The sequence below is a fragment of the Octopus bimaculoides genome, chromosome 14, assembly GCF_046866305.1.
Source record: "Octopus bimaculoides isolate indiv1 chromosome 14, ASM4686630v1, whole genome shotgun sequence".
In the NCBI taxonomy this organism is placed as follows: domain Eukaryota; kingdom Metazoa; phylum Mollusca; class Cephalopoda; order Octopoda; family Octopodidae; genus Octopus; species Octopus bimaculoides.
The window spans coordinates 37,507,698-37,529,853 of NC_142941.1; the positions used below are offsets into that span (position 1 = coordinate 37,507,698).

At 32.8% G+C, this 22,156-nt stretch overlaps 2 protein-coding genes and 1 long non-coding RNA gene across 18 annotated transcripts in view; 1 reads left to right on the forward strand and 2 right to left on the reverse strand.

The window, feature by feature from the left end:
* LOC106871764 (protocadherin alpha-3-like) overlaps positions 1 to 4,845 on the reverse strand; it is an 84,729-nt gene extending 79,884 nt beyond the window's left edge. For both annotated transcript variants that reach the window (XR_016244373.1, XM_014918403.3), the window contains exon 1: positions 4,746 to 4,845. The gene's annotated coding sequence lies outside the window, so the exon portion shown is untranslated. The remainder of the gene's footprint in view (positions 1 to 4,745) is intronic.
* The window catches only part of LOC149132688 (uncharacterized), a 962,641-nt gene that overhangs the window by 541,753 nt on the left and 398,732 nt on the right, over positions 1 to 22,156 (forward strand). The window lies entirely within an intron of this gene.
* Positions 4,790 to 22,156, reverse strand: part of LOC106876891 (protocadherin-18) — a 116,314-nt gene continuing 98,947 nt past the window's right edge. Inside the window, exons 3-4 of one of the 7 annotated variants that reach the window (XM_089363272.1) lie at positions 7,982 to 8,132; positions 4,790 to 4,926 (exon numbers count right to left, since the gene is read on the reverse strand). In XM_089363272.1, coding sequence (XP_089219398.1) covers positions 4,916 to 4,926; positions 7,982 to 8,132 — 162 coding nt within the window. In that variant the 3' untranslated portion in view covers positions 4,790 to 4,915. Of the gene's footprint in view, positions 4,927 to 5,385; positions 6,320 to 7,981; positions 8,140 to 22,156 lie in introns of those variants that run through there. The other 6 variants (XR_008265542.2, XR_016244375.1, XR_016244374.1 and 3 more) reach the window with 6 other exon arrangements.

Sequence of the window (22,156 nt, forward strand, 5' to 3'; positions counted from 1 at the left end):
CAGTCAATGATAACCATTAATATTGTTTTGTTGCTTAACTCCAACTCTGAGTGAGTAGACTTATGATACAAGTCATTTCAGTAATAACCAATCAATCCATGATCATTCTGTCTTTTATAAGTCTAATGTAATCTTTTCTTTATTTAAGACAGTAGGGTGTGATTTGAGGAAGATACGCAACTATTTCTTGATGGCTGAGCAACCATGTAGTAGGTCGTTAATGTCATTTACCAAAGATGTTAAGGCTTTGTTGATGATTTGCTAATTCTCTAAAGAATTCTCTGGCAAATTACCAATCTGAAGGGAATTACTTGTACAGTGATAGTTACAAAGATTTAAATGAACAATCAATCTTTTATTCTTGAAAAGTACCCAAGTCTCCACTAATTAGTTAGCAAAAATGCATTTAAATTGATTCAATTAACTATACATTTTCAGTTTTAAAAAAAGTGGGGCAGAATGTGGTGTGTCTCATGCTTAGCATAAAGAATGTTTTCACTCCTACTCCTATCTATTTCATGATTTCCTCACCGTTACTCCAGCAAGTATAGTGAAGTTTATGCTCTGCTGAAGAAAAGCCTAATAAGACTAAAATACATCCAGAGCTACTTATCATGATTGCTGAAAGGATTCAGTAATATTAGCCATTGAGCTAATTTCATGTTTTTCCTGACCACTTAGTTATTTCTGATTAGATGTTTAATGTCCATTACTTTAAATATATAAGCACTTACTTAACTAAAGTTGTTTTCCCATATATATATATATATATATATATATATATATATATCAGAGGTAACTCCAGGTCATCAGTGTCACTCAGGCTCATCACAGATTTCGCATAAGACACATACCTGCTTGAAGAATTTCACACTTTTCTGTTTTATTTCTTGCTTCAAATGGATTATTTTTTTTATATCTAGCTCTATGTCTTTCTCTGTTTCTAATTTAAGGGTCAAAATAAAGCAACCCTGTAAAATGTAGCTAATCTTTACACACAGACACACTGAATAACAGCAATCAAATAACGACAGCAGAGTGCACAACAAACTTTAGTGATCTGACTGTCACCTGTACTCTTGACAAGACATGCTAGTTAGTCTTTTATACCTCTCAGGCTCATTTGTATAAGCCTGAGTTGCTGAATTATTTTTCATTCCTTTAAGAATATTGTAGAATGGAAACAACATGGGCTGTAACTTCTGAGCCTGAGTCAGGCATGTGTGAATGATGTCGAGAGGATGTCTGCTATGAATGATATTTATTGACACTGGGCACCTCTAAGACGACCACCAGATGCTGAATGAAAATAAATGAACTGTGACCAGGCTCAATAAAAGAAACCTGAGTTATTGGCTGCAATTGCATACTTGAAGTCAGTGTTGGCAGAAATTAAATCAGCTTGCAAATACATGTTCACTTTACTAAATTTATACTTGGGTTAAGTCTGAATAGCCTGAGTGCTGGAGTCTCCACTGATGCATATGTGTGTGTGTGTGTGTGTGTGTGTGTGTGTGTGTGTGTGTATACATATACATATATATAAATGTATACATACATACATGCATACATATACACACAAACACACATATACACACAATAAGAAATTAATCTTGTTTTTTTATAATATATCAAATTTTGTGTAGACAAAGTAATTAAGGATATGAAGACAGGACAACCTCTTGGTCCATCAGGAATTACCATCTAGATGTTTAAAGAATCTGGCTAAATAGAATATGACATAATCACCAATATAGTTAATCATACTCTGTAGAAGTGTGTCATGCTCAACGACTGGTGAAGCAACATTTTAGTCAACTGTTTCAACGGTAAAGAGGATGCCATACACTGAAGTAATTAGAGAGGAATCAGTTAAATGTTGATGGAACCTATGGAAGTGGGAAACCCAAGAGTACATGAGATGAATTAGGGAAGACCAATCTAAGGTTATTGAGCCTCACAAAGAAGATAAGGGTGAATATTAGGTGATTCACCATACTCAGCAATCACCTAGAATAGTAGGTGATTCACCATACTCATCAAAAATGAGGCTCTAAAAGCATATCGTTAATGCCCCTGCACTCAATCTGTACCTGTCAAGCATTCCTCACAACTCATTTTCATAACATCCACCCCTTTGACCCTGCCCCTCTCTAAATATGACGCTATTTCTTCAGCTGCTATCCTTATATGAGAGCAGGACTGTATTTATTCTATGCTCACTTTTGTGCTACCAGTTATCTTTTTTTTCTTAGAATCACTTCCCTTGCCACCCATCCCTCTCTCTCAGCATCATCCTCAACTGCTTGTTTCCCTTTGAATACTCAACTCTCTCTCAAAGATGGTCATTAGCACTTCCCATTTTTTTTGTCACTATATCTACACCTGCGTATCTCTGATCTCCATCTCTATCACTGTATATCTTCTCTCTTCTCAACACTTCACATCATCTCACTATTTATTATTTGGTTGCAATTTTATTATATTGTTACTCTTCACCACATCTTTTTACATGTAGCTGCCTTTCACTCCTCTTCCCTGACCCATTTCTATTCTCTTTTTCCTTCTCCCTAAATGAGATTCCCCATTGACCATATCTTGACTCATGTTCACCATTCACTGCATTCACCTCTAACCAAATATTATCTCCTTTCACATTCATATGGACCTACCCTCCCAACCATCTTTGAGTTTCTTTCCTAATGTTCTCTTTATTCACATTATTGTGCTTTGAAGGTATATTCTGACACTACATCAGCACCATCTTTTCTCTCCTTCTAACTTGAGTAGCCATGTGTCTCCACTACTGCAAGACACCTATTCCTGCCCCTCTATCATAAGTTAACCTCTCAACACCTAGCATAATGCCACCTCCCTCAAAACTACATCCTCACTCTGTTCTTGTATTATGAGTTACTTGATGTCCCCACTAGTGTTGGTGTCATGTAAAAAGCACCCAGTACACTCTGTAAAGTGGTTGGTGTTAGGTAGAGCATCCAACTGTAGAAATCATGCCAAACCTGACTTTAGAGTTTGATACAGTCTGCTGGTTCATTGGATCCTAACAAACTGTCCTTCCCATGCTAGCATGGAATACAAACATTAAATAATGATAATGCTCTCAAAGTTTGCATACAAATCAGTTTTGAATATGAATATATGTGACTTTGTGAGGTGGGGGTGATTTATAGTAAAACAGAAAGAAAGAAAGTAGGGAATCAGGCAACATAAAAGATTTGAAGTTTCATGTGTAGAGACCCAGATGTTGCTTTATGACTTTCATTTAATAAAGGGAAAAGCAAATGAAACATAAATAGTCTGTTAGCCAGACAGAAATAAACAAAAAAATCTTAAATGGTTGGAATTATGTTCTGTTATAGAAATATCAGACATTTAGTTTACTGCTAGAATAAATAGTTAAAAAATCAAATAAATAAATAAACAAGTACATAACTAAAACTCGGTTTATTTATGGTGCCTGGTTTTTATTTTCTAATGATGAATAACAAAACAGAGTCAAGAGTTTATACTTTTACTTAAAATAGCAAGTAAATGAGAATAAATATCTAATCCTAAAGTCATCAGTGAAAATGTACATTTATTAAAGGAATATTAGTGTAAATAAACTGACTCGACCAAATTAAAGGGAAAAAGAGAAACTATTAAAAGAAAATCTATTAACATGTATGCAAAACATCTGAATTAATAAGTATTAAACATCTATGAGGATATCTATATGTTATTACAGTTATTACTTGAAAGATACAATAAATTGTTCTGATCAATCAAGGAGATTCTATGGAAATGCTGTAAAAACACATTTCTGACTTTGTAAGTCAAATATTTGCAGTATCCTTCAAGAATGTTAATTTATTCTATCTCATTAACATTGAAATAAAAAAAAAAACATCCAAGAATCAATGTTAGTATCTAATAACAGTGTTCATATATAAAAAATATATCTACAGTATATGCATAGCTCAGTTGGTCATGTGCTGATGAGCAAGCAGAGATAAAGTAGAATGTCAAATGGTATGTCATTTCTTCTTTCTATATTTTAAGTTCAAATTCTGAAGAGGACAATATAGACTTTCATTACTACTAAAGGGTCCCCACCTCTCCAAATATATACTATACAGCCATTGTCATCAATTCATTTGACTATAACTCCTTTGTGGATATCCTTCTCCTTGAACCAAAGTATAAAATGTTTATTAATTGAGGAACATTATACAAATCTCTTTTATATTTACTTCTACTGTTTTGTTGAAACTAACATAAGGTGTATCATTTTTGAGAGGAGGGACATAAAAGTTGTGTTGGTTTTGATTTCTTTGAAAAGTATTAATGATAAAAAAGAGAAATGAAGAGTTTAAAGACAAAAAATCAAATCAGACTTTGTTTACTGGGAATTAGCACTTTCCCCATCTCATACAATAGCATTTAACATATTTTAATTTAATCTTATACAATGTGTGTGTGTGTGTGTTTATGTGCATGTGTGTGTATGCATGTGTGTATGTACGTGTGTGTGTGTGTGTGTGTGTGTGTGTGTGTGTGTATTATTTCCCATTCACACTTTTGAGAAATAAGAAATTATAAAACTAATTTGAAAATATGGTAGTGTATAATTTGATATGCTGTCAATTATAATGCATTCAGCATGAACTCAGATGTAGATTATGATATAATTTAATTGATTAGTAATTTAATAGTGTAAAATATATATCAAAAGTATTACTTACCAGCAAATGTTGGTGAATCTAGCTAAGGTATTCTATGTTCAAGTGATGAGTATTTTGATTTTCTATGGTTGCCAATGACATCAATGTTAAGCAGGTGTAATTTGTATTGTTATATTGCCAACAAGATGCCATTCATTATATCATAGCTTTCAAATGTCTGGAAACTGGAGTCACATAGCAGCTTTGAATTGAATAATTAGTTGGCAACAAAATGAATGAAACAAATATCTGACACATAGAAAAAGGTTTCATCAAGATCTAAGTGTTTGTAAACAATCTTTATAAATTACTTTGTTGCTGTGATCTTTCTAAAATTTACATTTAGGCAATTATTATGTTTTACTATATCTATAAGATTTACCAACGTGGAAAATCCCATGTGACTTTTGAAACAAATTAAAAAGAATTGCTTCCACATTTATTTGTACATGGCTGCATTACCAGTGAATGAGGAAGCTATTTGTTAGAAACTTTAAGACTACTAGTATGAGCTATTTCATTTTGCATTTATTGAATAAAAACAGAAAGAAAAAAAGAAGCATAGTTTCAATTTTGATAACTTGTTGGCAATTGTTTTTGGGAATATTAAACAAATATTGCAATTTCATATATTTTTTCACTTAAAACAAATATAGCAAAATATAGTAAATAAATTTTGTTTATTTACAACTGAGGATTTATATACAATAAGTCTTTGCGAATATGTTTAAATATCTTATACAGCTTTTGTCTCTTGTGCTCATGCCACTTTGCACTGAAATTTCACAGTATTTGTCTAAAATAAAACACTTTGTACTGTTTAAACATTAACATTCAAACAATTGTATGTAATATAGTTGAAATAGTTTTCTTGGTTAAAAATAAAGCGTTTGAACAAAACTAATGGAACAATTCTGTGATAATTAGCTGACTCTGGGAAAATACAGAGTATCATATTTTAAAATTAAAAAAGCTAATTCTCTTTTAAAAGTAAGGTTATTTTATTTCTTTTCTTTTTTATTAAACTAGAAAAACATCAACAACATGAAGCAAAATACAACTGTCAGTAATTACACAGAAGCTAAGTTAATGTTTTTCCTAGAAGAATTATGTAGAAATAATTAGAACATTATATAAAATATATTCTGATTTGTGCAGTATCTTTCTGTAGCACAGCAGTCATGCTTATTTACAATAATTAGAATAATTATAGAGGGGGTTAAACATGTTTACTGTTAATTATATTGACATTTTATATTTGAAAAGAACCTATGTGTAACATTGGTGTTTCTTGTTAGAAAAAACTTAATGAATGGAATAAAGTTATTTTTATGGTTTTGGTACTTTAGGTACAGATGGCAGGGGTTTGGGGAAAGAAGAGAAGCTATTTTTTATTGGTAAATTCCAAGGTTCTGGGAGATTAGCAGTTTTTATTCTTAAGGATTTAAGATCAATAACATCATTGCAGACAATTTTTTGATCAACAATTGCTTGACAGGAAGGTTTTGTAGAAATATCCTTGGGTTTGTGTGATGTCCATGGTAAAGAACTCCTACTTTTGTGTTGCTGTTGATCCTCTTGACAATGCTTGAAACCTCGTAAAAGTAAACAAAGAAAACAAAAATGTTCATTGTGAGCTAAGATTAGGCTTTGTTAACATTGATTTTTGTCTAAATTTAACTACTTTGGGTATATTTCTCTCCAGAAAGTTCCTCCTCTGGTATTTATCTCCCTATAACTTAGAATAACAAGATTTTGAATGAATATAGCTTTTGTATACTCTTGTAGATATTGTTGCATCTTAATTTTCATTATGATTTAGCTTCTATTCTTTTTTTTTAATCTCTTGTGATAAACAATGTGGAAATCTAATTGTTACATTCCCTTTTGCTTTATAAATAAACTTAGTCAAATAACATATATCTATGTTGATTTGTTGTTCATAATTTCACAATTCCAAACTGTAAGAATCCTTTCTGCTGTTGAACGTATTTGATATTTGTTGATTATTGAAAAATAAATTGCTGATACATCTTTCAGGTTTTTATATTGTTTACTGTTATTAGTTCAGTCTTTCTTTAGCAATATTTAACTTTCCTTTCCCTAGACTTATTGTTTATCAGACACATTATAAGCGTTATTTACAAGTAAATTGTAAATATAATTTGTGTCAACAGAGATACTGAATTCTTATATATCTAAATTGTTTTAGATGAGTTATTACTAGAGCATTTTGAATTGTTAACATCGTCCTTTTTTAGCTCATACAAACTATGTTTGTGTTTGTTTATCAACTGAGGATCATATAGATATATGATTACTTTTTACAAACTCTTTAAAGTTCCAGTTTATCCAGCAGATAGTACAATATTACTTCAAGTAATATTTAAATTTTTTTTTTTTAGTGGCAACCATATTGGGGAGGATTTGATACTGGGTTTACTGACATTTAACATTAAATGAAGAATCATTGGTTAAATCTTCTTCCATTTCCAGGCTAATATCTGCCACTTCTGAGAACGAATTTAGATTTACAAACATTTGTCCCATTTGTCTGTAAAATAATTAGGGAAAATGTTGAAATATTGCATAGTTTTTGAGTTTAATGCAAATACTTTTTCCTGATGACCAGTCTAAAGCATTTGAAGAAATAGTCTTTTGCAAAAAGAAAAAAAAGTAACTAAAAACGAAAAATAATTGTTTTTCATCAGTATTGAAATGTTACCTTGTTTTTAAGGTAGTGATATTTTGAGTACTTATTATCTGTAAATGCTATACATACTAAAGAGTATGTTATACTAATTTGAAAATTCACACCTTTTTCTAATTTCAATTTTCTAATTTTTAGATTTCAAAGTGGGGATCAAAATTCTCAACACAAATGTCTTGGAAAAAGAATTGCATTGAAAACTAGTAGCACATTAGCTTAGCCACAGTCATATGGCTGGAACTAGTTAATGAATAAAGAGAAAAAAGTTTTGATCCTGTATAGATACTTAAAATATACATCTTGCTAATCATGTTAACTGTTTTACAAAGCCAATGAAATAATTCATGTACCAGCTTTTGAACAAATTATCCTATATAAAGAAAACAATGTTTTTAACAGTTTGAACACTGGAAAATTATTCTATAATTGTTTGATAATAAATTAAGTGATGAAGTTGAAAGAGAGGTATTAGATTTAGAAAAACAGGAAAACTGTTAGCCTAGAAGGCTTGTAAATGACGGGAACTGTTCTTTTATGATGTACATACCTGGTAAGGTTTCGTAATGTACTGTATTTCTCTCACTCCATCCATGTCCACTGTCACTATCAGAAGACATAGTTGATATTTTATTGAAATGGTCAGTAGGTATAAGCATAAGTTCATGTTCTTTACTAACACCAGATGTCACTGCAGCCTCCTAAAGACTCGTAATCAAACAAAATGAAGGTGAGAGAAAATTTGTTATATAACAAAAAAAAAAAAAAAAGGAAAAATATAATTTGCTTAATTACAATACACTTAAAAAATTTTTTTAAATTAGAAAAATAGATATTCATATAATTTTCTAAAACTTCTGAGGCTGTTTGAAAGCTATATGGTACAGTGAAATTTATTTTTAAAATATCAAATAGCTGGTTGAACAATATGCTAAATTTGCAATAAACATGTTTAAAATATCCTTGTTTGCAGTGGTGGCTTGTGGTTAATTTGTAGTGCACACAAAAATTATTTTATGAATATTATATGTAGCAATACCCATTTATTTTAGTTTAACCCATAGCTATTATTCATAACAAATATATTTTAAATATAACTGTAAAACTGTATATCGTTTAGCCTGGGTACATTATTAATTGTTGTATAATGAGCCATTAAAGAGCCATTAGAATCTGCTAGCTAAAGTATTGCTTGTATCTCTTTTCTAATGCAATGTGTCATTTCCAAATGCATTTAGCTCACAATGAATGAGATCAGATTTCTCAGAGCTCCTTGAAATATTTAATATCAATCTCTTAGCTCCTTGTGTGAGAGAATGTTCCACAGAGTAAATGTTTTTAATACTGTATGCTCTTAAGAGTGTTAAATAATAAAATGTAAACCAGCAGCTAGGAATGGATATTATTAGAAACAATGGCCAACCCATACCAGCATGGGACATAAGCATTAGATGATAATGCTGAAGACAATGACGATGACAATATGTTATCTATATTTCAAAACTTTATGTTTACAACTGTGCCTTTATAATGAAGGCATTATATGCAACATAACATTTAAGTTCTCAGAACAGATTCTAAACACAGCCATAAATGCATATATACAAATCAGTAAAATCAAATGTTTAATATTCAAGACATTTGGATTTTATTGCTATAATTTTTAATATGAAAATTATTTTTATAATTTTTGTAATTGCACAATTATTAAAGCAATGGACGAAATACCTAGTTATAGTAATTATTTTCTGGCTCCAAATCTTGGTGAAAATGACATAGCCTTTTATCTTTTTAGGGCCATGAAGATAGTTTAAGGGATTCTTAGTTATTAAAACGGATCTTTCATTAACTGGGTTAGTTGCAAAAAACACAAAATTTGAATAAATGTTAATAATCATATTACAGGGAGCTGTAGGGAGAGTTTATCCAGACTTGCTGAACCTGCCTTGGCTATACAGAGGAAAAAGGTTAATAATATAAGTTGTTAGTTAGATTCAGTTAAATTGATTAAGTCTTGCTGCTAAAATATGTGTCTTCTTTGTACCCAAGTTAGAAATCATTACTTATATCTCAGGAAATTCACATCAAATTACATCTAAAATATTGAAGTATATTCATATGTATCTATATAAAATGACATACTTTTAATGACAAAAATAAGTTTTTAATATCCATTATTTCAGTTTTCTTTTAAAACTATGCATTGAATGTCTAGATGTCTGGAATTAGGAATTTTTGCTAAGACCAATGTTTCACAGAGACTATTAAGCACATCTTTAGCAATAGAAGCCTCTTCTTTTTTTTTTTCTTTTAAATATGTACATTTATGCTACTTTCCATTTAGCTTGATTGCTAATCATCATCAGGTGTTTTATTCCTGGATTTACACATAGTCATAGGATTGGGTTAAGACTAAGGACCACTGTTTTTAAACTAAGGGTAACAGTGCTTTTATCAATTAGACAATTATTCACATCCATGAGTATGACACCTGATGATGATCAGGCTTCACATGAATCAAAATGTCATGTTAGCATTTTGAATTTTAAAAACTGTTTCCTTTCGAAAGATGAGGTTAATTGCCTGCAAAAATTATATTCTTATCAGCATATCTATCAGCATATTTATAGTCACCATTGAATTTCTTAATTGAGTAAGTTGTTTTATTAAAGGTAATTAGATTCAATTTTATACAATCGTTTGGAAGAACAAGAAACCCTTCGGATTTTGCTTTAAATTACTTCAGATATCATATACATATGTTTGTGTGTGTATACACACACATATATGTGTAAGTATATATGTGATATACATATATATATATATATATATATATATATATATATATATGTATGTATATGTGTGTATATACATATGTATATGTGTAACCATATGTATGTACATGTATATATATATGTATGTATATATATAAATATATACATATGTATGTACATATATATATATGTGTGTGTGTGTGTGTGTGTGTGTGTGTGTGTGTGTGTGTGTGTGTGTGTGTGTGTGTGTGTGTGTGTGTATATATACATCAGTATGTATATGTATATATGCATATGTATGTATATCTGTGTGTGTGTGTAACTTAAGTGGTACTAATAATTAGTAAGATTTTTTGTTTTCTTTCATAGATTGCTATATTTTAAAATTAAATTTAGTTTAGCAAGCCCTTTTATTTTTTTTCCAAGTTTCACTGGTTTATAAGTATTTCAATATTGCAATAAATTCTACAAAAGAAGTATGAAAAAAATGAAAGCCAAAACAAATTTTTCTTCAATAAATCTAATTGATATCACTAAGAATGACAGCAGTTAAACTTTGGTTTTGACATTTCAAAAGTGAGAATAAACTCAGGAACATAAATAAAGACAACAGAAAAGAAGAAAAAAGCAAGAAAAAAAAAAAAGAAACAAAAACAAAGATAGCAAAGCAAAAACGATCAATTTAGATTCTAGCCAGTTTTCATTATTAATAATAAATAGAACTATATCTACAATACCGTTTAAAAATACATCTGATGAAATCTATATTTCTGAAAGTAGAGTTTCTCCTATTTTAATTTTCCTACAAACGATGAATTCTGAAAGGATTCTAGAAATTGGCTTGTAAAGTCTATAAAATGTCTGAGGTTTGACATAAGAGATTTGCTTTAAATTATTAAGTATACTATTTGATGCAGCAACTCTTCTGTTAGAGAATAGACAAAATTGGCAAGAAAGTGAACATAAAAAATATATAGACACCAATTTATTGGCATCACTCAACTTATGTATATGTTATAAATGTTTACTAGTTTCGCAGCCAATATTGTAATTCTTTTTTGTTCTCCTTCTTTCTTCCTTCTTGCCTTCCTTTCTTTCTTCTTTTTTTTCCTTCTTTCGTTTTTGATATTAGAAAATTAAACATTTAGTTATCATATATCAAGCCAAAACTGAATCTTAGAAAGTGAAGGCTCATAAAAGAAAAAGTAAAGAAGCAAATATATATGTATATATATATACATATATATATATATATATATACATATAACAAGAAAAATTGGCAATGAATCAAGTAATAAAATCAATCAATACTGCCATCATTATCATTATTATTATTGAAGATCTTAATGTGATCAAGTATAGTATTGTAAATATTATTTAACATTTTCAAGTAATTAAGCTAAATGCAAAATGTAGCTCTATGAAATATAGTTATGTCTTAAGATCTCACTTCTTTTGAATGTTATTAACAATATTGTTTGCTGTCAACAGAATATTCAATAAAAATAGTATAGCCATATAATATGAATTTTATAGATATTTCTGCGCTTTAATTTTCTTCTATTAATTGGAAAGTTCATGTTCTGGATAGCCTACACAGATATTTTTTATTAGTTCTGATACTAACTACCTAATAAAGGACTAACATCTTATTTTGTGAGCATTTTAATGTCAAGACGCTTGCCTAAGTTCAGCCAAAAAATGTGTTTATTTCTTTTAATTATATAGTAATGTGATTGTTCTTTATTTTGGGAAAATATTGTTAAATCTTATTTGCTGTGAAGAAAGAAAGTATGCAAATTTCATGAACACAAGAAAGTTCATAGCTTAATGATGGTTTTATATTTCTGAAACAGTATAGCTTTGAAATTTACTAATCTTCGCAGTAAAAAGTCTATCTATGTAGTGTGTACTTATAATAGAGAAAGAAAAGAAAAGTGAAAGTGATAGAGAGATAAAGAAAGAGATAAGGAGCAAAAGAGAACATATATTTAATAAAAGTATATGTTTAGCATTATTCAGTTCTGACATTTGTGTATGGTGAAAAAGAAAAAGAATGTGTATAAAAAAATAAGCTTTTTTAATTTCTTATTTTTCTGGGGAAGGGAAAAGGAGCAGTGTTATGTCTTTGCATGCTCTCCAAGACATGTTTCAATTAATGTTGTTAATGTTCCTTTTGAACCATTTGTTAGTCATCACCTTCAGGAAAGGCATGAGAAAAAAAGGAGTTTCAGATGCACAATATACTGGGCCTGGTGATGAGGACCCATACAATAAGTGTAATGGAAGGACAACTTCAAACCATAATGGTCTTTGATACATTTGTCCTTATTCCAGTGTATACTGACTTATTTCCAAAAATTTGTATGGATGCATCATCATCCCTATCATTGTTTTAACATCTACTTTTCCATATTTGCATGGATCAGATAGAATTCATTGAAGCAGATTTTCTATGGACAGATGTCCTTTCAGTCACCATCACACACTTGTTTCCAAGTGAGGTAATATTTCCCTGTAACTGAACATGTTTTCATGGAAGATTAGAAATGAATAATACTGCTAATATGACAATGACACACTTTCATAATGTCTAGAGGAGACAGAATTTATCCATAGATCAAAAACTTAATCTGAATACTTAGAGTCTAAAGGCACCCAAGCTTCAAACTCTGGTGTTAAACTGGGTGACAGATTAAGTTTTCATTCAAACTTGCACGATTTACTTTGGCTTTAAATCTTTAGACACATGCATAGCTGTGTGGTTTAGAAGTTTGTTTTGTAATCATGTTGTTTTAGGCTCAGTTCCATTGTGCAGCACCTTGGGCATGTGCTTTTTTCTATAACTCTAGGCCGACCAGTGCCTTGGAGTGAATTTTGTAGTTGGAAACTTTGAAAGGCCCCATTTCTATCTATCTATCTATCTATCTATCTATCTATCTATCTATCTGTCTGTTTGTCTGTGCATGTGTGTGTGTGTTTACCTCCACCCCTCCCTAATTGCTTGACAGCTGGTATTGGTTTGTTTATGTGCCAATAACTAAATGGTTCAGCAAAAGAGACTGACAAAACAAATGCCAGGCTTTAAAAAGAAACAAAAATAAAATACATGAGCATTAAGATTGTTTTGGCTGCAATCCAATGATTGAAACAAGTAAAAGATAAAAGCTAAAATAAAATAGAATTTTAAACTTAATATTTCTTGTTTAATAACTAAAAATAATTAATTCACTGCTATTATCTTCAGTGTAATGCATCAATCTGAGATAGAAAAGGGAAAAAGGCCAACAAATGGGAGAGAGAATGATTCCTAACATATACACAAGACCACAAATCTGGTCAGGAGGAGTTAGTGGATCAAATCAACTCCTGTATTTGTAGTTTGTTGTTATCAATTTCAGGAAGATGAAAAGCAACATTGATCTTTGCAGGATTGGGACTCAGAACATGGAATAACTGCTAATCATTGCAAAATGTTTTGTTTAATGTTCTAACAAATTTACCAGTTCACCACCTTACAGATGTGACTAATAATAAATTTCACAAACTATCAAAGATTATCTCAAAATAATTTGATGAATACTAGTGTTCTACAATAAACAGTATTAATATAAAGATTATTGCAATCAGATGTGAGAAATTATTTCAATCATTACCTTGTGCTGTACTTCTTGAAAATTAGGTTATAGATTAATTTTTAATTATTAATTTATTATTCTGCTGTAGTTGATAGTTATTTTAAAATTCTATTGTCATTTGAATAATACCCATTGTAGCTATTAAAGTTTAAACTGTATGCAAACATACATATGCACACAAACACACACACACACACACAGACACACAACACACACACACACACACACACAGCACACATACACACACACACAACGCACACACACCCATAAAACACACACTCTCTCTCTCTCTCTCTCTCTCTCACCACCTCTCTCTCTCTCTCTCGTTGAAAAGTAACACACAAGTATTCACAGACGCACATTTGTGCACACCCAACACACATTGTTTGTTCTTATTACATTGGATGCAGCCTTAGGACTGCAGTTAATGATGGAACACCACCTTCAAAGGTTTTAACCGATTATAGTGACTTCACTATTCGATTTTATCGATGTCACAAAGATCAAATGGTAAACCAGCCTTGAAGAAAAAGGACATAACTTTAAAATAAAATACTAAATATATTTTTTAACAGGCCCCTTTTATTCTCATTTTCTCATTTCTTATATATGTTTATATGTATTGAATATAGCCAGTATATATCTGGGTAAACCTCAAGTTATAATGTAATGAAGAGTCCTGATGAAAGTGAAAATATAATATTACAATTCAAATCTTTATATACAAGTGACTAAACATGTTTCTATGTGCCTGAAAATATTTCTGCTTCTATATTGTCATACTGCTTCACTACTTCTGCTATTGAATTGTCGCAAACATGAATTTGAGAGCCACAATTCAAAAAGCTTCAGTTTCTAGTAAAATATAAACCCTATTTTAAGCATCGAGTTCATAATTTTTCCTTGTATAAGAACAAGCTGTCACCAGTCCATATATAATGTGTACATGTGTGTGTGTGTGTGTGTGTGTGTATGTGTTTGTGTGTGCACACATTTGTGTTTAATTACAGCATCTTAATCATCTAATATTTACTGAAAAAGTACCATTCAGTTTGTCCTTCAGCATTTGTAGTAGAGTGAAACAATGTTATGTGCTTGTCCCCATCGGGTGCTTCCCTGTCAGGCTGAAGCATCCCTTTGGAACATCAGCCAATGATGTTTACCTTCAGGCAAAACTTGACAGGAAGCTTCAGTCAGTCCTGCTGAAGATGAAAATATAAGTAATCAAAGTACTTATGAGAGGCAAGCTGCTTGCAAGTAATATGGCACTGGTAACACACCCAGAGCAGTAATTGTGAGAATGCCTCATGGAGAATTTCACAAAAGCCTGTCAATTCTTCAGCTTGACCATCAGTCTGATGAAAGTGAATGTACAGGGCCAAGGTGTTGGACAATCCCCTATCATTACCATCAACAAGTATGAACTAGAATGAGTCTATGCATTCACATATATTGGTTTCACCATCGTAGGCAACCTCTCTCTGCTAACTGAAATTAACAGATGTGCTAGAAGAGCAGTTTCAACACTAGCTGCGCTGAAAATGAGAATCTTGGAGAAAATAGTGTCCACCAAGATCGTCATCTGCAAAGCTTGCATCCTCAGCACACTCCGTTATTGTAGTGAGACCTGGAACATTGACTTCAAATAAGAGCTGCATCTCAATACCTTCCATCTATGCAGCCTGAGATAGATTCTGGGCAACAAGTGAACTGACTGAGTCACCAGTAATGAGGTTTTGTTTCATACACTGATATTCAGCCTCCTCATCTTACTGTAACAATGATGCCTCTGCTGGCTTGATCAAGTACTCTGCATGCAAAATGAAAGAATCCCAAAGGACCTGCTGCATGAGGAATTGACATCTGGCAAAAATAAAACACAAAGGACTGTACCCGTCTTCATTTCATGGATGTTTGCAAGCAAGACATAATATCTCTTTACATGGACATTAAAAGGTGAGAGGAAATTACTGGTGATTGCTCCCACTGGAAAGTGAAACTAAACAAAGGTTTCATAAAATGAGAGGTGAGGCTGAGGCTTGTTGATGAAGAAAAGGGAAATCAATGGAAAAACAACATCAGGACACGTCTGGTAGACAATGCCTTCAAATGCAGTCACTGCTGCCAGGACTGTCCCTCACATGTGGGTCTCTGCAGTCACAAAAAAATTCTGCTTTGCCAAGACTGAAGCAAAACTTTTCAGGTACAGATTCATGGTCTTGCAAAGTCAATGGATATCTCACCACATGCACACTCACATGCACCCCCCCCCCGACAAATGTGCACACATAGACACAGACACACACAGACACAGACACACACATAGACACAGACACACACACACACACACACACACACACACACACACACACACACACACACACACCATCATCATCAATGTCCACGTTACGATGCTTGCATGGTTCAGATGAAATTCATTGAGGTGGGGTTTTAGCCTGACGACCTTCTTGTCACCAACCATCACCTGGACACAATGAACAGCACAGTAAATTTAGACCAAACAATTTCCACTTCTTCAGTTAGCACACAATTTTAATCATCTAACTTTAAATTGTCAAAGATCTCTATTAAGATATAGTTGATCTTTTGAATGATTTCGAAGCTCAGTTTGTCAACAGGATAGAAAGTTCCTCCTCACATGTTTTGTTTATTTTCTCTAAGGGTACACTTTTTTTCTTTTTATTCTTTCACTGCCCATAAAATCCTGCATCCTCTGTTGATTATTGGGATGGGGCTGCTAGTAATGCCATACAAAGCATCCCTGTTTCTTAAACTCTCACACTGAAGATAAAATTTGCATGCAGTTTCTTCCACTATTTCTGTAACCTGGATTTGAGATTTCTGATTATGGCTGTTTCTGTAGCTTGCTGTTTGTTGTGTAATATCTACTGTTCTTTTCTGTTTCTTGTGTTCTTCTTGAAAAAAGCCTTCAAATAGCCCTTAATGCAATACACATAGTGACTGAATTTTGTACTCCACCATCAGTCTTATTAATTTCTTTCTGGCAGTCACAAGGTACAGCTCCAGAATTGCCCTGAGGTTTTGGGACATCATTAGGATTTACATGTCCTTTCAAAATCCTGTCAATCACATTATTTCTTGTCTGTCTTATACCTTTGTGGTATCTCTGTATTATACCACAAAGGTGAGGGTGAACCAGAAATCAGTATCAGTGCTGGTGTCCTTCACAGGTACCGTCATATTGTTTTGTCTCGTGTATTGAAACAATACATAGGACAATGCAAAAAGTGGCGTACCAACTTAGCTTGTTTTCTCACCTTATTCTCAGTTTTGAAAATTAGGCATATGATTCCATAAGCTTTAACCTAGCAGAAGAGATATTACACCAGGTATTGAATAGGATTATCCTCAGCTTCTGCTTTGAGGGCTTAACAAAAACCCCTGTGTTTTTATAGGGTTACAGAGATATGCAGTCTTATTCCTTTCTTATGCTTTGATAATGACCTAATATAGAGTAACTACTTCTTTGGTAACTCATCTTTGTCACATTGATTTTTATCTATGCCACGTTGCAGATATTTATCACATCTTTATAGCTAGAAACTCAAGTGAAAGAATTATTGACAATCATTTCTGTTGCCTCCACTCAAAACAGTTCTTTTGTTCATTAAATTTGGCTTGTTTACTTAATTTGGCAAAATATGTGTGGGCGTTGTTGTTAATATTGTTAACAGTATCATTAAAATTGTTTTTATATTTTAAAATATCATTATTTTCCTTGTGAACACTTTTCGAGTCTTGCTGTGAAATTGAATTTATTTTCCTTTCGCTTATCATTTTTTATAGTACTTATTAATACAATATTTTTTATTACTTAGTGTTGTAATTTCAATTTTTTGTTCTCTCTGTTATCATGTTCATTTTCACATTTGAAGGGAGCATTTCTCTACTGAGAAGCTGTTTTGAATTATATGTAAACAAAATACAGTAAAATATGTTTTAAAAAATGACAATCTTATGTCTCTCCTAGTATGGGAGCAGACATCCAATGCATTCCAGGGAAATATATTTTTCAGCTATTCCAGTTATTCATGGTAAAAAGAAAAATCAACATCCTCAGAGAGTTTTGTAACACATACTTACACAACTGACGTAATCATAATAATAGTAATAATAATAATAATAATAATAATTATAATAATAATAAAACATATGAACAAAAATGTTGAAGCTATACCTGGATCCTCAACACTACACACTGTCCAAAAATTAGTCCTGCTAGGAACAGCCCACATCCTATGCAAAACACTATCAATTCAATAATGCAACTTAACATCCCACAAACTCAAGATACACTCTATACAGCAATTACCCAGTGAAATAAACTTCCACTAGCAAGCTAGAAAACTAACACATTACACATTCAACACACAATACAAGCAATAATGCAACAAAAGACTTCATCACACCATAAGAGGTAAAAAAAATCCCAAAATCTAACATGATACAAGACTAGGAAGAGTTTGCATACTCCCAACAACAGAAAATAACACACAATACTGCACACAACCCAGGAACATGGAGGTGTAGCAGGTGACGCAGCAGAAATTTGCTTCAAACTACCAAATATATAACAATTATATAATAACAACAACAACAACAATAATAATAATAATAATAATAATAATAATAATAATAATAATAATCCTTTCTACTATAGGCATAAGGCCTGAAATTTGGGGCAAGGAGATAGTCGATTATATTGACCCTAGTGTTTCACTGGTACTTAAGTTATTGACCCCCCCTGAAGGATGAAAGGTCAAGTTGACCTCAGCGAAATTTGAACTCAGAACATAGCACCAGCAAAATACCACTAAGCATTTCGCCTGGTGTGCTAACGATTCTGCCAGCTCACCGCCTTTGTAATAATAATAATGATGATAATGTCACAGCGAATACCAAACAGCATGGACATGTGACAGTGAGCTGCCGGGAAGATAGATAAAATCTGAAACCATCACATAGCAGGAGTTAAGAATCTGCAAAAACAATGAAAGAAAACTATTCTCTTAATGTAAGCCATCTCAGGAAACTGAAAGATTTTTCTTATACGGAGTATATATATACAAAAAATAACTTCCCTTAGACAGCAACATGTACGTAAAAATGTAAATACTGCAATGTTTCTATATGAAAACTGAAAACCTGTGAGTAAATTTTTAAATTTTAGATTTTAATTACATATACATCCATATTTATACAAGACCTCTATATATATGCACATTGCTGTTTTCTTCTCTGTCTCTTGCATCAGTAATGATTATAACTATGAAAGAAACATCAACTTATATGCATAGGAGTGGCTGTGTGGTAAGTAGCTTGCTTATAAACCACATGGTTCCGGGTTCAGTCCCACTGCGTGGCACCTTGGGCAAGTGTCTTCTACTATAGCTTCAGGCCGACCAAAGCCTTGTGAGTGGATTTGGTAGATGGAAACTGAAAGAAGCCCATCGTATATATATATATATATATATATATATATATATATATGTATGTGTGTGTATATGTTTGTGTGTCTGTGTTTATCCCCCCCCCCCCCGCATCACTTGATGACCGATGCTGGTGTGTTTACATCCCCGTAACTTAGCGGTTCGGCAAAGGAGACCAATAGAATAAGTACTAGGCTTACAAAGAATAAGTCCTGGGGTCGATTTTCTCAACTAAAAGCAGTGCTCCAGCATGGCCACAGTCAAATGACTGAAACAAGTAAAAGAGTATATGTCCATGAGCAGAGTTCAGCTTAAAAAGTAAATGCTGTAAAATCGAATCCGTAACAAAACCAACCAAAAGAGAAAGAACAGTGGACAGATAACCATAAATACTATGAAATAGTTGATTTATGATTTACACACTCTACTATGCAGCCCTCCTCCAAAAGCATGCTGGAATAAACTCATACTGCAAATACCCAACAAAATGAACAAAGCCTACAATATGTGCCTTAGAAGGTCAATACCTGACAGAAGAACACAACCTGTGCTGTACAAACAACACACAATACAAAAATTAATACAACAGAAAACTCAAATCAAACCCCATAACAAGACATACTGATACAATACAATATCGCCCCCCCCACCACCACCACCAAAAAAATGCAGCACACACCACCTCGCCAACACAGAGGTGCAACAAATGATGTAATAGAAAGTTGCTTGAAACAATCAGATGTCAAAAAATAATAGTGGTGATAATGGGGGAAAATGTTACCTTACCTCAGTTTAAGAGAGACAGGAGTTTCAAAGAAACTCTGGTTGTAACAGTGAAAATGAAGCTGGACCTTTAAAGGAAGGCCTCTCGCATCTAGTCAACATCATGGTGTTTGGAGTGATCACTAGTGATGGCAACGTTATGCCTCCATTCATCTTTCAACACATCAAGTGCCTGGAGGAAGCAGTGTTGCCCTGGGTCAAGAGTGTGGCTGCTGGAACAACATGTGTCTGGCAACAGGACTCTGCACCATGCCACACAAGCAGGAGAACTCAGTTGTGGCTATCAGACAATTTCTGTGACCACATCACCCCTAACATCTGGCCACCTAACTATCCAGCCTGCAATCCCCTTGGTTATTATGTGTGGGGTGCAGTTGAGCGAGAGACCAACGAAACTCCTTTGTAACACCAAAAAGGAACTGAAGGCAAGGTTTATAGCAGAATTCACCAACTTAAACAAAGAGACTGTCCAGAAGAGTTGCAGGAAATTCCAAAGTCGTCTGGAGGCCGTGGCTGAAGCCAATGGCAATTTTATTGACTAAATTCACTCTTTAGTATTTCAAGATATTTTTATGTAATTTTGGTAAATATACCGGTTAAAATGAGATGTCCATATTATTTTCATTTTTGTGTAATTTAGACAACAATATATTCACTGCACCTTGTATGTATGTATATATACACACACAGACATGCACACACTACTTCCACATATAACCACACACATATGGACTCACACATGCATATTCACATGCACCCCCCCCCCCCCCCCCCACACACACACAGCCAATTATGTACTCTTCTGACTTTGAAAACAACACATTAGAAGTGTAATTCCACATTTACACAAAGGTGATATGCACATTAGCAAACTAACAAGAAACCTTTCTGTGTTAAATGTTCCTTTTAGTAGTAGTAGCAGTAGCAGTAGTAGTAGTAGTATTCATTTAATGTCTGTTCTCCATGCTGGCATGGGTTGGACAGTTTGACAGGAGCTGACAAGCTGGAAAGCCAATCCCAAAAAATATACCATCTCCTGTACATGGTTGACCTAAAACTTTTCACCAAAAGCACCATGGAACAGAGAAACCTTATCAAAATTGTTCAGTTTCAGCAATGACATTGGAATGAGCATGGAGCTGGACAAATGTGCCACAGTGAGATGAGGCGAATTATTCAGCACTAAAAACACTGTACTCAACATAGACATAGAAATTAAAGAATTAGACCACAACCACTCATACAAATATCTAAGAATAAACAAAACAGCTAAAATGCAACACACAGAAATGAAAGGGAAAATTAGGAAAGGGTATTACAGGAAATTTAGACTAATATTAAACACTGAACTCAATGCTAAAACTAAAATAATCGGGACAAGCATGCTAGTCATACCAGTCATAAATTACAGCTTTAACATAATAAATTGGAAGATCAGTGAATTGAGAAACCTAGATAGAAAAACCAGAAAACTACTAACAGCATACTGAAGTCATCAACCCAAAGCAGACGCAGACAGAATATATATACCCCACTCAGAAGGAGGCCGTGGCCTGATACAAATAGAAAACTACTATAAAATAACAACAGTTGGACTTACAAAATACTTAGAAATAAATAGTGGAAGACTACTGCATGTAGTAAAGCAACACAAGAAAAAGAAAATGCTTTTCTCTATACACAAAGAGGTGACAAAATACAAAACAGAAACACACTACACTGACACACTGACTTCAAATGACAACATATCAGAAATGGTCAGAGAGACAAAAATCAAAATGAAAACTGAATTACAAAAGATACTGAAGAAGAAATGGAGAGAAAAATCACTTTATGGCCGGCAAGGCTTGACAGAGAGGAAGTGAGCCAAAGTAAAAGCTAACAGTAGCTCAAATGCTCTAGACTGAAATGGAAGGACTGATTCATGCTGCACGAGACCAATGACTGACTACAAACAATTATAAAACCAAAATAATGAAAACAGGCCTCAACACCAAATGCAGAATGTGCAGCCAGCAGAATGAGACAGTTGACAGCATTACCTCAGGCTGTCCAGTCC